Consider the following 18,833-nt stretch of genomic DNA (forward strand, 5'->3'; position numbering starts at 1 on the left):
ACTATTACGTTCTGTTCTTGTAATTTTAGTATATAACAATTATTTTAATATATTTATAGATTATTATTATTATATTCAGAGAAATATGTTAATGTTAAATACTTACGTGAATTATACGTGTGGTTTACTGTTATAACGAACATATCGTAGACACGTCTATTCGGTGTAATTGCCATATAATTTCGCAGCCAAATGGCATCTTATTAAGTCCGAAAACTGGGAACAACAAAAACGTAAACATCGTCCCAATACTGAGTAAATGACAGTCGGTTCTGAAAGCAGAACGTGGTCGTTAATGCAGCATGTTCAGGCGATAGGTGGTCCTGTGGGGACAGAAGAAATTACGAGAAAAGTGGCATAAAAAACCGTTTACAAATCCCCACAAATTACTTTTTCCGTCTGCGGGTCACAATTCTGTTTCACAGCATTAATGCGGTACAGTTCCTTTGCAAATGGTGCTGTGGTCGGTAAGCCCTAAATTTAAATATAAATCGTTTTTCAATTAATTTTCTTATTATTTCAAAACTCAAGGTTTTAAAGATTTATCTGTCAAGTGTATAATCATGTGAATGGTAACCATTTTCCCCTTTTTTGGATCTTCTCTATACTATGTAAATGTCGGAAAGTTCTTTAAGAGTTTCAGCTGGATTTTCATAAAATAAGTCTTAACAATACTTTGTCTTCGAATGTGTTTAATCCTTCAGAATGTTCCTTGACATCAACATTTCTTGACGTTTCTAAAAGGATGTTATGGGCTTCGGTAGTAGATTTTCTCAAATCAAACAACAAAAGTAGTAAATGTCGAAAATGTAATTTTGGGCATTCCATAATGCCTGTTTTTATACCGAATACCTCGGCAATACTACATGTAAAACTGTTATTTCATATAGTGAAGGGTCAAAATTATAGAATTCATTAATTCCTCTTTTGAAATTGTAAATTTAAGTTAACTAGAGCCTAAAAGTCTACGAAACCCTGCGTATTAATTCCACTGCATAATATTTTTAATTAGATTACATCTCTAAAGATTTTCTAATAGATTCTCTAGCAGTTATTTGTATAACAGTTGTAACATTCTATAGATAATAAAAATAGAAACAAAAATTTTGTTAAAATAATATTGCCTAATTATATTCCCATTAATTATTTATGGAAAGCGTTATTTTTATTCCAATTAAAACTTAAATAACAATAAAGATCAATTGTTTCTTATTATTTATAGTGAAGAAGCTTGTCAGTTTCAATACGTTAATACCAATCAAATTTTTCAACATTCAATTTCAAATATTCAAAACTAACAATTTAATATATAAAAAATTGTGTTGAAGGGAAAAGATAATTTTTGACAAATTATTGTGTATGTATTTAAATATATATATATATATATATATATATATATATATATAGCATTAAGTATAGTTGAAAAGCTACTGGTTATACAAAGGTCCATAGCTATGAGTGGAAGATGTTATATATAATTTTAGACATCAAACAAATAATTTTTGATGAATTTTGATGAATCACATATAATAAAAAATATATATTTTGATAATTACGTAAAGAACCATTTTAATCAATGCTTTCAAAACAAAATATTTATACTATAACAAATATTTCGATATGCATTTGACAGGATCAAGTAGTCGGTCAATATGTCAGGGTTACAATTAATATTATCACATTGAATATTAGAAAAAGAAAGATATATTTGGGAGTTCATCGAAAAGGTACACTCGACATCAATAGTGGATACAGATAGCATTATGGTTTTAGGGGATACTTAATTCAGTAGGACCGTGGATTTCCGTTCAGAGAGTTTGACTCCTTAACTATATAGATTTTATCAAGGTAACAATTAAAAAGATTTGGAGCAATCCGATAATTTGGGTGGTTAAATGATTTTTATTGTTAATTTTTTAGCTATAATGGTTAGGATAACAGGACGGTCCATGTACTGCTGTAATAGTAGCGGGTTCGAAACCCACAGGGCATGGATATCCTTTAGGTTCGCGACTGAAACATCCCAATCATGCTGTTAATCAGACTGGGTAAGACCAGATGTCATCTTAACGTCGAGGACCGTGGTTCGAAACCCAAATTAGGCAGTAGGTCCAGACCAGACAAACTCTAGTTGGTAAAAAGAAGATTTTAAAATGTAATTTAAAAAAATGTAATTATAAAAAGAAACAGGAAAGTCTCCGAATATTATTCAATCTTTTAGATATTATGTTATTGGCTTTAGAATAGAATAGATGTTGCTTGACGAATACTAGAATTGCTTTTTTAGGGAGTTCTGACACAGAGAGTGTAAGAGTATCCTTATTGAATACACGCAGTTAACTATAATATTTTCAGAATATTTATGTTTCAATTGTTTTTCTATTATCATTGCAATAACAGCAACGCATAACTTTCAAAGGCTCTTTATTAACATACTAGCGACCCGCCCCGGCTTCGCACGGGTGCAATGCTGATACTAAATTAAATACACTACAGAAAAAATATGAACGTTGTATATAAAAACATAGCGGCCCGCTCCGACTTTGCACGGGCATAAAATATATATGCCTATGTCACTCAATGAAAACATGATTAAAATCGATCCAGTATTTTTGGTTCATTCATTACTGCCCTTGGCCTGCACGCATTAAATCTGGAGTAAAACAATTCCTCTTCCCCTATACTTACTATGAAGATTTCCTGCTATCTTTGGAATATCTAAATTCATACAATTTTTATTACATTACACATTTTTAAACGCAAATTTTAAATTTGTAATATCTCCGAAAATATTTGTTTAATTTACATGCTGTAAGGAACCATATTGATCTATATTAATTGCACACTGTATTTAAGGTACTTAATTCGATAAGGATTAATGCCGTATTGCTTAAAATAGCTTCGTAAATAAGCCATTTTCTCACGTAAAAAGTAAACAATACAAATGGTTAATGTGGGTTATCCCTAAAAGATAAACTTATACCATCGCGGACTTTTTTGTAGACCTTTTTATGGTGTACAATACTGTAGTACATTAATTTGATCTAACTCGTAGGGTTAGGCAGCGTTTTTGCTAATTGCTAAATAAGCCTAAAAAATAGGTTAATTTACGACATCACGTTAGAAACCTCTAAAATTAGCAATGTTGCCTTAGTATATTATGCATGTATTATACATATAAACCTTCCTTTTGAATCACTCTATCTATTGAAAAAAACCGCATCAAAATCCGTTGCGTAGTTTTAAAGATTTAAGCGCACATAGGGATATAGGGACAGAAAAGGCGACTTTGTTTTATACTATGTAGTGATTGTCCTGATTAAAGGAATGTATAAAGAACACTACTTCTTTATTTTTACACCTTATTATAACTCAAACATAGTATGTTTGCAAAACTTACAAGTTTAGTCTTAATAATAACAACAAGTAGTTATAAACAAGCCCTTATGGGACAATAACATTTCTAGTTATTATAATAATGACATTTCAGGCAACTGATTATGTTTTGAGTAAGATATTTATTGCTATATATCACGATATTAATGATTTTATAGTATCGTGTTAAATAACAATGGGGATAAATTAGTCAGATTATAACCTCATATTAATAATCAATGGTATGTCGACTTTTTAAATAATTAGAATGATAATATTCCAATTTAATATTAATTATTTTTTTACTTATATATTATAGTAAATATAGAATGGCTTAGTTTTACTATTAAGGGAGATAATTTTCGTAGCTATTATGTTATAATCTCCTCTAGCACGTATTTGTTCCATTAGTAGCTAGATTGAACTTCAGTTTTAGATTCAGACTTCTAAATATAATTTATTACAAATTTATATAAACTGCTTATAACACGCACATGTAAAGTTCCTGCAAACTTTGCTAGTTTTCTTTCGCCAAAAACTAATCAATCAAAAAAAAAATCGTTATCAATATAACGGAGGTTTTGGTGCTAAGCTTAGTCATTCTTGACCGATAGTTCGTCCTTTGAAGCGAGACCAGGGGATATCAAACGCTGTCCATAAAATAGATAGTTTTTTTTATTAATAAATCAATATTTTTTAATTAAATTGATGGTTTTAAAAGTTATATATATATATATATATATATATATATATATATAATTTTTTTAAATAACTTAAATTAGGTTCCTAGGTTCCAGATGTTTATAATTTATTGTATATTATGATAATATAATATATAAATAATATAATATAATAAATTATTCCAGGAATATTGCATCGATTCAAATAGGTAGTAGTCAAGGGAGACTAGATCTGGGTTTTACTGCCGATAGAGTAGAATATCTCATGTTATTTTTTAAATAGTTTTAAACTGATTTTTTTCATTCATGTACATCATGCATTATCTTTTGTTGGTTCCTATTCTTAAGAATTTTTCTAACATATTTGCTTCTCAAACTTTAATTTTTAAAAGTTTAATTTAATTTTTAATCTTACATAAATATTGCGAATAATCTAAACGCTACACACCATCGGAAAATTGGAAGAGACATAGCTTATCTTTGATATAGTTCCGCCTATCTCATATCAGAGATGAGAAAACGTGCGATGACTTGAATAATGATATGGTAAATAGAAACAGTCTCTCGTTGCTATGAAGCCATCGCTGTCAATCCTAAACTAATACGTGACTCTATATACCACCTTGTCTTATATTCAATCTCTTTGATTCTTCAACACATCATGATATATTTTATTACGAAATATTTAGCGTTGAATAACTGAATAATTTTATGTTAATTCTTAGTTCATATGTACAAGAAAATCCACTGAATGTGTCACATCATATAGTATGAGGAAATATGTCTGTTGAAGATTCTAAATTTAATATTTGAGTTGACATTATATTCAGAGTACTATATAAACCAAAATATGTTACGTTAATAACTATCATACAGTTGTTAAGTTGCATTCTTTTAGTTGTTTTGTTTTACCATTAATAATCTATATATTTTGTTAAAATTTTTGTAACGCTATATGTACAAATAAGTTTCCATCATTCGGTACAAAAACACCTACATATAAATAATGTCAAATGTTTGTCAAATGTTGTTGAAAAATGCCGTAGTGCGATAAGAAGTCAAGAAAATTGAAAAGGTTGTTCAAGAATGCCATTATCAAAATAATGTTTTATAGTATCCATTCTACAACATGGGGCAAAAGACCCGCTACCATTTTGATTGCCTATAACTTTGCTCAAACAAAAGACAAGTAAGTTTGGTTTTCATCGAAAGATACCATATAAACTTGCCAAACCACCAATAAAGCGACCGTGATTCGTTTTGCAACTTTCGGCTTTCTTTAAGGCATTTTTCTTGACATCCTGTAACATCTAAGGCTGAATTACTTCGGTTTCGTGACGAATATGATCTTTAAAGTGTTGAATCGAGTGAACGAATAAACTTGGAGCTTATTCACATAAACTTTTGAATTTAAGAAAACCAATAAGAAAATCTGGTGCTGTTAAATCCGGAGATCTGGCTGGCCATGTTGAATCGCCGCTTCGCGAAATTAGTCTTCGTGAAAAAATGTCATTCAATAATTGAATTATTGAACGAGCTATGCGTGCTGTGGCCCCATATTGCTGAACACTGAAAACTGGCACAAGAAAATTTCGAATTATATCTTGGTACTGTTCAGGAGTAACAGTAACTGCAACACCATGGTCATTTTCAAAAAAATAGGCACCAATGATGTTTTCAGCATCAAAATTCACCTTAAGCCGCGTGCAGAAATATGTAGCTGAAACCACGTCTCCGAATTGATGTTTCTGGAGACTCTGCAACACTATCACGCACCACAGCCACATTTTCAGCATTACGAGACGTCCGTTGTCTTTCAATACGAGGCCAGTCTGCTGTCGTACCGTACTGCCGAAAATTCGCATGTAGACAATAAATTGTAGTTTTGTACTAGTGTTTGTGTTTTTGCACTAGATGATTAGAATATTTTTGATGCAATTTCCGCTCAGTGGCAATAATGGAACGATTATTTTCAATAAATATTGTCACTATTTCTGCTAGTTTTTGTGGCGTATATTTATTCATAATAAAATTTGGAGGTCTACATAACACCATTGTGTTGTGTTGCTTTAACCATTGTTAAAGCGAAATTGAGCTAAACGGCATATAACCAAGATGGCGTGCAAAATGGTAGCGAGAGTTTTGCCTCACCTGTTACTAGATTATTGCAGATACTCTGAGCATTTCTTCACTTTGAAAAGATATCTGTTTTTTGATACTTGGTCAATTTTCGCACTTCTTCCTGTTGTTTCCTTTTGGATCTTTTTTAACGCATCTAAATAGCTGGAAACTATTGACTCATAGTCTACCAGGCCCCTTAAAAGTTCCTTAAAAATTGGAGCTGCATTTTCGTTCAATATTTGATACCGAAACTAATAATTGGGATATGGTAGATCATCATAAGTTTCCTAAAATATTTGATGGACTTTAGAATCAGGTTACGTCCAATCAAACAACAAAAATAATTAATCTTAGAAATGAAATTTTGAGCGTTAGACTCTCGTTAGACTCCACTATTAGACTCTGTATACACTGAATAACTCAATAATATTAAAAGACTGTTATTTATGTAAATAAATGTCAAAATCATCAAATTTAACAGATATGTTAGGTGTTTTACATTGATATTTTGCAATTATGCAAATAGATATTGCTAGCGAAAACATGGACGAAGACGAATGTAATAAGTCACAATAATAATAATATATACAATTCTTCATAGTAAAGCTTGGAATTGACAAGAAATTACCTCGAAATTAATATAAAACGTTTGTAATTCAAGATAACTCAATTGAAATTCTATTAACCTTGTCTTTTTTTTCAGATCTGTGGTGCTATTGCCGAGGCAAATGCGACTTCTTCTGATCAATAATCGTTAAATTGTCCAATCGTCCTTATTTCAAATTCCTAAATTGCTTTCATCCAGTAGATACCAGGCCATTTTCGTAATGGAATATTAGTACGATTCACTGGCTTCAAAATGGAAATTGGACAATAAACTCCAGATTTAAATGTAAATGGTTTTCAAATTAACTCCGTTCCAACTTAATACAACTCTAATCTTGTTAAGGTAATACGATTTGAAAATATGGTGGCGGAGATGGTAATGTGCAAGAACCAGATACTTTTCGGAATATGAAAGTGAGGTTGTATTCGAAATTAGTAAACAGTAACAGTCAGAAAGGGTTATGTTTTAGATATGTTCTGTTCGAAATAGGCCAACCTTTCCTTCAACAATTCTACGGTCTTCTCTGGATCATGTTTATTCGCTAAAATCTCTTAGATGTTCCATTTTCTTTAAGGTACAAGGTCAAGGTACAAAGCTATCTTATTCATATAAATATAATTTTAATACTAATAAATGATAATGTTCAAATGGCATCTTTTATCACTTTTTTGGTGGAAAAAAAAAGAAGAGGCCGCAAAACCCGTAACATCTTTGTTTTTGGGTGTGCTGAATTCGTCTTAGGACGTCATGTTTCTAGACAATTTGGGTTAATGTTAGACGATGTTAGACGAATTTTAAATTAAATTTAAAGAAACTAGACTCGAAAAATATTATACTATTTATAAACCATTCATTATGCACATCTTTTTACCTAATACACGTTCACTAGCACATTTTAAAACCTTTTATTTTTCCCAGTGAGGCTCCTCTTTGTATATTTTCGCTTGTGGGAAGAATCCTAAAGGTCTAACAGTCCATTTTCCTTGGTATCCTTTCTCCATCTATTTAATATCTTGGTGAATTTACTCACCTTGCTCTTCATGCACATGTCCCAAATTTCCTGAAAAATAGTTGAAGTGGGGGGAATGTAGAAAATTCAATTTTAGATTCATTAGGTTACCTAAATCTTAAAGTGCTTTGTACATTATTTTGACGATTTTTTAATAATATTTATACTAAATTTGTATACTAATATTTTCCATATGATTCTCGTTTTCTGTTTACTAATATACATAGAAGTGGTTTAAAATGCTCAATCTGCTTTTTTTGTACCAGACCTGTGTAATATTGTTATGATAGAGATTTTGAGAACTATTAAGAAAGTTTTACAGAGACTGGAACAAAAGTCAGTCAAAAAGAGTAAGATCCGGGCTACACGATCAATACATCAAACTTCCCAACCATACCTCTCATTGTTTTTTGCATTTAACGGCCATTATCGTTCGTCATTGAAATCTGCATTATGAAATAACATGATATCTATGCAACAGCCTTTTTTTGGTTTCCAATCCTATGTAAATAGTTTAATACTATTTCATGGTCGATGTCTGGTCCCAGTTTTCAGAATTTGGTTGATTTTATTAATGATTGATCATCCAGGATCAGTTTCACTCTTTAATTCAACAAATTCTTAACATTGATGTTCATTTAATTACTCCTCTCCATAGTCACGTCATAATTTTTGCTTTTTGAGGTTAAAGAAGCGCTATAACTTTTTATTGTACACGAATAATATTATCTTTATAACTCGAATTTCATTTGTGTATTATATGTTATTAAGATGCTATAGTATGGCTTCTTTAATAAATATTACCATGATTTTTTCTCACATGTACACAGTCATGTCTCACTTAAAGTCAAAGTAAATTATTAGTTCCATTCATCAGTTTTCTCGTGTTAACACCATTTCTTGTAACAGTTTCATAACAAAATCCACCCGTATTTCAAGAACTAAACATGATAAACAGATAAAAGAGTGAACTATTTAATACAACCAACCATTTGTGAACCATTTGTGGTTAGCTAGGTAAATGGGGTGTAGTTAAGTTTTCCTTTTCTCAATAACTGTGTTGTTTCTTAGCCTATATATTTACGTTATTAGTTCTCTTCACAATTCAGGAAATCTTGGCTCCCTTGGAAATTATGACTTGATCAATAGCTTTCCAGGATACGTGTTGTTCATAAATACCAAGGTCCTGAATATGATTCAACAACCACCATATTCAGTGACATAGCTGCGTCAGATTTTTTACTATTTCTAAAAATTCTATAGAGTTTACTTTAAAGGAAATGCGATTAACTATGAAATATTTATTACGTTATATTAAATATAGAAAGTATATGTTTTTAAATTAATCAAATGGTATTAATTAATTCAATTCAGTTCGTAATCTATTTGTTTTGCGAATACCGTTTCCAAATTCTCGCCACTTTTATTAGAATTCTACACAGTTCTTAACTTACTAAATTAACAAAAGAATGCCCGAAAGGTCCAGGCCCTTTTCGTCTTTCGAACCATTTAGTTTAGAGTTAAAATTAGGAAGACAATCAATTACAAGACCAGGTGTTTTATTTAAGAAACAGATGTTAGCCTATGGTTAAAACAAAATACAAAGTTTTGAATGTATAAGGACACCATTATTTATTTCAAATAACCTATTTTCAATTAAAAAAATATATTATTGTTAGACTTGTTGGATAGACCCAAGCACGAAATATAATAATCTATAAGAAAAGCTTATAAAAGGAAATATAAATATTATTTAAATCTTTAAGAAAATCTAGATGCCTTGAACTGCCACTAAATAAAATATCCCTTTATATGGAAACAAGATATTCAAAAACTAATGTATCTCCGCATTATGGTTGACCACATAAAACACCAAAGCCTACGCAATTTCTCGGACAATCGTGCGTAGAATTCTACGAAATAATTTTGAGCATGATTCATGGGAATGGGAAGGTCTCCTCTAGGACTGAATTAAAACGTGATTGTTACTATATATGCCCTTTTTTCCTTTCCAGTTATTTTTGTTTTATATTCAGTAGTTATACAGAACATATCATTTCCACGATTTTTGTTTCTCTAATACTGTAAGTATTCAGATTCTTCAATCTGTCAATCAAAAAAGCATTATTCAAAATACAAAATATACAGGTTGCCTGTTTTATGTAATTTCCCTCCAACTTTTGACACTAGTATATGGTTACAGTTTAAACTCTTCTACAGACTAAAGTCTTTCTAATCTCTCTTGTTTATGTTCATCAATTCTTAGATGTTTGGCAGATGTCAAAAAGATGGGGAAAATATGAACTATTAGCTATGAGCTCGTATTTCTGCGGGAAACAGATAAAAGAACGAGGTTGATGTCTTGGCAAAGATCAAATGGTTTGATTCTTGAGAGTCTATATCGCGCTAAAATGTCCATTCATGATATATCAGGCTTAAAAATTAATTTTAAAGGCTTTGCAACAAATGGAGATACTGCGTTTTAAATCCGTTAAAACTTCCAACCAACTGACTATTGAAACCAAATTCATATTAGAGACTCACTTACCTTACAAAATATTACAAAATATTTTTTCAGTTTGTTGAAAATATCTGAATTTTTACTGAGTAAATCCCATTTGCGGGAAGTTAGGTATTAAGTTGCCTGTATATGTAATGTCCCTCCAACCTTTGACACTGGTCTAAGGTTACCGTCTAATCTCTTCTACAGACTAAAGTCTCTCTAATCTTTCTTGTTCATGTTCATCAATTCTTAGATGTCTGGCAGATGTCAAACATATGGGAAATATATGAGCTATTGGTAAAGAATTAGCTAATAATAAAGCTTTACCATAGAGGAGGATTTTATATGTCATAATCATAGACTATTTTTATGCTATATGTTTTGGATACTGTGTAGAATTAAATTGTTAAGTCTGCTGTTAATGATGGCTTGGCAATCTCACAATATTTATACACTTAAAAAACTTTATTCCATGGTCCTAATTTTCTTTACAATCATTTCGATATTCCAGCTAAAGTACAATTTTATGTTAATTATGGTACACAAAATTTAAAATTTTGCATTTTATTATACAATAACTACATAACTGCTTTTACCTTTATCTGAATTATCCAATACTTTTATTTTTCATCCTAATTTTTTTTCTTAGTAATTTTTAGAATACGTCGCGTTTAAAATGACACATACATATGGAAGAGAATACTAATGTATCTAATATATGGAAAAATGTGGCTTTGACATGTAATATATCGACGATCCATGACTGTTTCCTTTGAGCAACGTAATATATTTTCTATTTGAATAATGTAATAATACCAACTGATTTCTGTACGCTGATGGGCGACCATTTGAGAAATGACCCACACGTCAATTTCGTTTGTATTTCACGTTTTCTGAAATATAAATATATATATAAACACGTAAAATCCATTTTATATGTGTAATGGAATAGAACAAAATTGATAAAGAGCTACTTTAAATGACTGACAATGCTATTATCATACCATAAACTCATTAACGCTAAAATGTTGCAGTTTTGAATTAATTTACCTCAATTTAATTATGGACACATTGACTTTTAGAAAGTATATAGTGTTAGTAAAAATAGGATGAACTTCTCGCATGTAAATAATTGATTTTGAATATGTGATTGATTTGATTTGATTGATTTGATTGAATTGATATTGATTTGAAAGAATTATGTCTAATACTTTTAATTACTTTTTTTAATATGATTTTCATTGACTTTTAATATCTAACATGAAATAGATCTGAAATAGTGACAAATTATTGAAATTTGTGAATATCAGTTATATAGAGAAACATTTCTAAGCAGAGTTTGATTAAAATTTATAAATAGTTTAGAAAAACGAGCTGTGTTGTTGAAATTGTAATTGAAATTAGAAAAGAATCAATAACTCGAAAATTTGATTAGCTTGTATAACATTGGAATGTCACTATTATAGTTTAGAAGATGTAAAGCTTTAAGAGGTCAGTTGATTAGGAAATATAATTAATTTATGACGCTACAATAATGTTCATTAAAAGAAAATCAGAAAAAATTATGTGCTAATTGGAAGTTGTCATAGTCTGTGATGAATACCTTCTTTAATGGCATGTATATGTTATTAATAACATGTGTTATCTATTATTCATTAAATTAGAATGAGAATCAGAATAAATTATAGTACCGATGTACGAAGCATTTTTTAAATTAGAGAAATCACATCATGAGATGTCAGCAATCTTCAATACTTGTGCTCCAATGCTCAACGATTCTTACCATCTCTTCATTCGATGAAAATTAACTTCAAAACTTCTTTATATATAAAAAAACTTCCAGAAGTTATAGGTACTTAAATCTGAAAAAAGGATATGTGAACAATTCGTAATTTTTGTGGTGATTTCTTATACTGTTAGGTATTATTTTAACGGTAATTAGGATGTTATATTTAAGTCTCAAAATTAGTATTATGAATGACTTTTAAAGTCGATTTATCATATAAAGATGATATATATACGTATATATATATATATATATATATATATATATATATATATATATATATATATACGAATAATTAATAATAGTATTTTGTGAATCGTTTTGTTGTTGTTTGGTTTAGTTGTTTTTGTTGAATGAGACTTGACATACGCAATGTAGATTGGAACAAATTACTTTTCAGATTATATATGTTAGTATATACGTCTAATACATCTGTGATATCCCATTTAACGCAGTAGCAATTTCACGGGATGGTAAACTTATCCGTCTCATTAGGATTATTCGTCTTCCTTAAAACCAACCCAATTAAGATATATTCCTCTTCTGTGCGTAAAAATGTTCATTAAATTCATTCCATATCGACATATATATATATCGTATTGATCGTCCATGAAGGAATGAAACCAACAAATTCAGATCACTAAAAATCAAGCCAATTTAAATTTAATATTCTGATCTTATTATTATTTTTAATTTAAACAAACAAATATTTTAAGTAACAACTTAAAGCTGTTTTTTTATTGAGTATTTAAGGACAAATTATTATCAAGAGTATGTCTTTACTGAATGGCATACCAGTAGACCAGCAAGTTTTATAGAATTAAAGCACGTATTCGCAAAATCTATTGGTATATTATGTCATTCATCTAACAGTAAATCTACATTTAGAATTTAATAATGGTCTGGTAATTAATATCTGATATCGTAAGTATTATGTAAGTGATATATTTTAGTCTTTTTCAGTCGTCAGCTTTGCGTTGTCAGTTTTCTTACTCAATGTTTGATAACTTAGAAGTAACATGATTTTGAATATTGATTGTTTTTAACAAATATTAATATAGTTGAAAGTTAAAAAAACTAATTCAAAACAAAATCAAACTTGTGTCTGTGGATACATATATCTCTTGTCATTGTTCCCTGCTACTTATGCTTATGCTTAATATTAATTCATATTCATTAAATAACTTAAAACAACATAAATATAAGCTTAAAAGCTTATATTTATTGATGCATGAATATTAGTGATGCATTGAAAGTATTAAAGAAACAAAACCGAATGAATGTCAAATATGGTATAATTCAATATCGAAATAATACTGTCGTTATATTCAATTATGTATATTCGCATATTATTGATGCATCTCCTTTGGTTTTTCCGCACACCTATAAGACATAAATGTATCTTATATGTCTCTATCCTTCTCCTGTAACTGTATTTTTTAACTAGTAATGTACTTTGCATATTCTAAATATGTGCGTAAATATACAGTTTTTGAAACTTGTTGCCTGTATTTATAATGTCCCTCCAACTTTTGACACTGGGCTATAGTTACAGTCTAATCTCTTCTATAGTCCGCAGTGTCTCTAATCTCTCTTGGAACATCCATTTTTAGATGTCTGACAGATGTCAAAAAGATGGGAAAAATATCAGCTATGTATGTATAAAATGTATGCTATTTTTGATGTCTTGGCGAAGATCGTTTTTTTTTTCGAGAATAGATAATGAATGAACCAGTTTTTACGCCACTGAAATCTCAGTTGTTAAATATTTGATAAAGAGTTATTCGTTTTATTTCCCCAGAATTTATTTAATTTTTGTTGCTTGTTTTATGTACATCGTATATTTAATTGATTTATTTATTCTGAATTATTACTGCGCTACTAATCGCTAATTATTACTGTGCTACTAATATAAATGCTACAAATCGTTGCTGACCAACTCATTATTTGTTTTACAATAACTCAAGAACTAGATATATATCTAGGAGAACCCATCGGCCCTAACTTAGCCTCTGCAGTAATAATGTTTATATATTAATGAGCACTGCTGTTTTGTACTGTTAAATACATTTCACTGCACTTCCCTGTTATTATAGGAGCTTCGAACTACCCTATCCTGATAATTTTGTTAATATTATCACATCTATTTAGATTATTTTATAATTTTTATTCATATGTTAATTTTCGGTACGTTTTCGGACGAAGTTTTGTTTATTTTTATTTAATTATTACGATTATTATGTATATATTTTGTTTTAAAACATTTTTTTGTGTAAAAAATCTGAGTTTGTTTATTTTTTACATTTTAGTGAGTTCCTTATTTATTTTTTTAAATCCGTTCAAGTTTTTTTCTTAAAAATATTTTATAAATGGAAACAAACAACTGTAGCGTCACCGGTTATTTATATTTTTAAAAAACGAAACGTTATATATATTCCTTAACCCCTGACCGTTTGCCAGTCCAAAGCCATTCATGGCTATATTAACCAGACTAAAAATATTTGATATAAAAATGTACGGTTGTGGTTTGCGTTGACAATTTTGGTCGACCGCCGAGAATTTTGTCTTTGCTGGCGGTCCCAAAATTGCGAAAAGACATAAAAGCGTATTTCCGCTTAAAAGAACGGGGTTGATGTCATGGCGGGGATCGTATTTTTTTTCGGGAACAGATAAAGATCTTATTCCGCGCCGTACTCTTAATCAGTTTTTACGCCACTGAAAGCTCACTTGTTAAATATTTGATATAGAGTTTTTCGACGAATTAAAGTGTTCGTTTTATGTCCCCAGAATTAATGCAATTTTTATTGCTTGTTTTATGTACATCATATATTTAATTGATTTATTTATTTTTAATTATTATCGTGTAGAGTTTTAATAAATGCAGTATTTTTTAAATGTTATAAATCGTTGCTGACCAACTCACAATTTGATTTACAATAACTCAAGAATTAGGTATATATCTAGAAAAACCCATCGATTCTGACTTAGACCCTGCAGTAATTATGTTCATGTATTAATTAACACTGCTGTTTTTTACTGTTAAATACATTTCACTGCACCTCAAGATCAAATAGTTTGATTCTTTAGAGTCTATGTCGCCCTAAAATGTCCATTCATGAGTTATCAGGCCTACAAATCAATTTTAAAAGCTTTACAACAAATGGAGTTACTGCGTTTTAAATCGCATCGAGTGCATTTGTAACCAACTTCATATTGGAGCCTCACTTTTCAATATGCGTTTTCGTCGAAGTGTTAACAAAATATTTTTCAGTGTGTTGAAAATATCTGAATTTGTAATGAGTAAATTGCTTTTTCAGGAAGTTTCACTTTTTATTTAAATTTGAACGAGAGGGCGGTTGAAGGTAATTAAATTTTGTATGAAGCTTATAACAACGATGCCAAATGGCTTTAAACATATGAATACCGGTTTCGACGTTTTAAAAGTCATTATTTTTACTGTGGTGTAACAGCATTCTGAGAAGTTAAAATAGTCCGTGTAAAACGCATGAGAATGTACAGAGTTGTTGGTAATAACACAAACAACTATTTTCTATGGCTTGAAGAACTTGTTGATGATGCAAAAGGTATATTGGATATATTGTGCCGTATGAATTTTTTTTATAACATCTTTATTAGGTACGCTTAGTACAATTTTAATTATTATTATTACAATTAATTTATTACTACTTTTCCTATGTGCTTGGATTAATTAACAAGCAAGACGAGTACGAGAAAATACATCAGTATGTATTCCTCAATTATAAAATTATAATTATTTATTAATTATTAAGTTATAGCTATAGTTTACACTAATAATACACACTAAATGTTCACACAAGTTCGTATGGTTTTGTTCGTTTCAATCTCCTGACATCATATGCGCTGTCCAGCAGTTGTATTGCTTCCACGTTAGAATGATTTAGTAATCTTCTTTCGTGTTTCAAGGCGAAATCCTGCACAACTTCGCAAATCCATTTGATTTCCAGGTCATCGTGCAGTTCTTCATTGGTTACATAGCGATAGGCATTGGTAATCAATCGAAGAATCTTGTTTTGACAGCGCTGTATGACTAACTGATTGGAATTTTTAGTGCAACCCCATATTTGCACCCCATAGGTCCAAATTGGCTTTATAATTGTATTATAGATCAACCTCTTTGATTTTAGATCAAGTTGAGAGTATCTTCCGACTAACCAGTATAGTTGTTTTATTTTGGTTATAATGTGTTTTGTTTTTTGTCTAACGTGATGCTTCCTATTTAATCTACCGTCAAGATGGATTCCAAGTTATTTTGCTGATTCTGCTTGAGGAATCGGGCATCCATTGAGTGATTTAATTCAGTTTTTGTTATTTCTCCTCAATGCAAAATTAACGTGAGCAGATTTGGAGCTATTAAGTTGAATTTTCCAATGTCCATTTGTAGATTTTGTTGACTGTCACTTGCACTTTTTCTATTGCCCTAGGCAGAGATATATCTTTTCCCATAATTACTGTGTCATCAGCAAAGGTTCCAAGAAGTGTTTCTTTTATTGTTGGAATGTCAGCAGTGTAGAGCAGATACAGGAGAGGTCCTAAGACGCTACCTTGTGGAACTCCAGCCGAGATATTTTTAAATGTCGAGAACGCCATTTCGTGCGATACTCTAAATTTTCTTCCGAATAAATATGACTCCAGCAATTGACAATAGTTACGCGTTAACAATTTGCTCATCTTACAGATTATTCCCAAATGCCAAACCCGATCAAAAGCTTGTGAGACATCCAGGAATATTGCAGGGCAGTATTTCTTTTCTTCAAACGCTCTTTCAATAGCCGCAGTTACTCTGTGCACTTGATCGATAGTTGAATGCTGATTTCGAAAACCAAACTGGAAATCTGGTATTGTTACCAAATGTTTAACACGTTTATATATCAGCTTCTCAAGTAGCTTTGATATTGCAGGTAGTAGCGAAATAGGCCTGTAAGATTCGACTTGTTCTGCAGGTTTGTCAGGTTTTTTGAGCATAATTATGTGTGCAACTTTAAAACATTCCATGCCGTATGAATTGAAGCTAAGAGATATTGAAAGTCGTTTGGTCATGTGTGAAATGTTATTTCAATGGCAAAATCGGAAAGGCTTTTTGCATAGTATTGTTATTGGTGATGAAAAATTTACCCATTACGATAATCAAAATTGTAAAAAAAATGGGGAATAAAAAAACCCGAATATACATACATCCAAGCTAGTGCTCTATAATGGGGCTAATGGGGATCAATATCGACTGCAATTGATGAGTCTAGACTTTGCTCTCTAGACTTTGCTCCTTCGTATTACACATGTTCCCACATATGAGTCCTAACTTGGCTGAGAAGCGTTTGACTTCTTATGAGGATACAAAAAAATGTGTCGATTCGCCGACAGCGCCAAGAGATATATTTTTCTTTCGAGATAGAATCCACAAATTGTCTGAAATATGGAAAAAAGTAGCAGCTATCGGTGGACAATATTGATTCTTTATATTAAAGCTTCAAAAAAAAATCCTTTAAAACTAATTTATAGGCCTCATACAATATTTTAGTGTTGATTTTTTCCTTCTGTCTGTTAAATCTGTCTGTTCTTTTGATTTATCGAATGACAGTCAGCACCTGAAGATATGAAGGGTGTATCTAGGATAACTTTTAAGACTTTGTAATGAAAAATTTTATATTTTACTTATACTACCTTTCGTAGAATATCCCTATAACTTTATTTCTTATATCCATAAAAGCTCAGAACTTCATTGTTCAACAAAACTTGCAGATAAATGCAGATTTTCTTATATTTCTATTTTAGTTCTCTTTATAATATGCTCGTGGTAACGAAAGGTTGTAACGAGATATATTCCACGATACTTCATTGGCATTATTGTCATATAGAATGTTAAATGGTGTACTTTTTTGGTTCTTCTTTCTCTATTGTTTCGAACAATTATCAAATTATCATCAGAAAATAATATTTTTTACATTTATAGTATATCACATGTATGAAGTTGGTAAAAAATTGGCCACTTCATTGGCGTTTACCTGAATACCATGTACCTCTTGTTAGACTCTAAAACATACTGACTGAACAATTTTTAAAAATTTTCAAACAGTTATAAGGGAAATATCAAAATGTTTACAATTAAAACGGTATTTTTAAAATTGTTATACCCTACAAACCTTACAGATATTCGCCATCCATATCCATTATGCACACGCAGTACTGTTTCTTTAAACCAGCAAAAATTTTACATACACAGCAGTAGTTTAAAATTGTGAAAATTGTATAACATTTCTGGTTTTATTGTTGACGTATATAATTATATTCGAACTTGTTCAACAATCTAGTACTCTGCTTTTTTATGTTCTCAACTCTGGTACTGCAAATATAATGTGAATTAAAAAAACATGTTGAAATAGCCACATTTTAGATATATTTTTTCAAGTATTGTTACATATAATGAGAAAAAAATTACATTGTGAGATTTATGGTAATTCTGACCTGTCATTGGGATCAAAAATAAAAAACTATGTCTAAATTGTGATACTTGATTGCAAGTGAAATAAGAAGCAATAAAAACATAACGGGATAATATGACTACGGAATATATATAAGAACAGGAGACTGTTTTTTTCTAAAACGATAAGGTCGTTATAAGTAATACATGATAATAAGAAATATTCTAAAAATAGTTTTACGTTTACGTTCTAGTCCACATTTTAGTTCTTATGAAAGTTCTCAAAAAATAATAT

The 18,833-nt window shown here is 30.2% G+C and overlaps 1 protein-coding gene across 3 annotated transcripts in view; it reads left to right on the forward strand.

Moving 5' to 3' along the window:
- The window catches only part of Ccapr2 (cardioacceleratory peptide receptor 2), a 121,968-nt gene that overhangs the window by 8,079 nt on the left and 95,056 nt on the right, over window positions 1–18,833 (forward strand). Inside the window, exon 1 of one of the 3 annotated variants that reach the window (XM_076399202.1) lies at window positions 6,968–7,125. The exons of 1 other annotated variant lie outside the window; for it this stretch is intronic. In XM_076399202.1, the coding sequence (XP_076255317.1) occupies window positions 7,073–7,125 (53 nt within the window). In that variant the 5' untranslated portion in view covers window positions 6,968–7,072. Of the gene's footprint in view, window positions 1–6,967; window positions 7,126–18,833 lie in introns of those variants that run through there. One more of the 3 variants, XM_076399199.1, reaches the window with a different exon arrangement.

Source organism: Rhynchophorus ferrugineus, unplaced genomic scaffold (assembly GCF_030347505.1).
Source record: "Rhynchophorus ferrugineus isolate W39M unplaced genomic scaffold, kcgeb_rfMv2 rfM3, whole genome shotgun sequence".
NCBI classification, from domain to species: Eukaryota; Metazoa; Arthropoda; class Insecta; order Coleoptera; family Curculionidae; genus Rhynchophorus; species Rhynchophorus ferrugineus.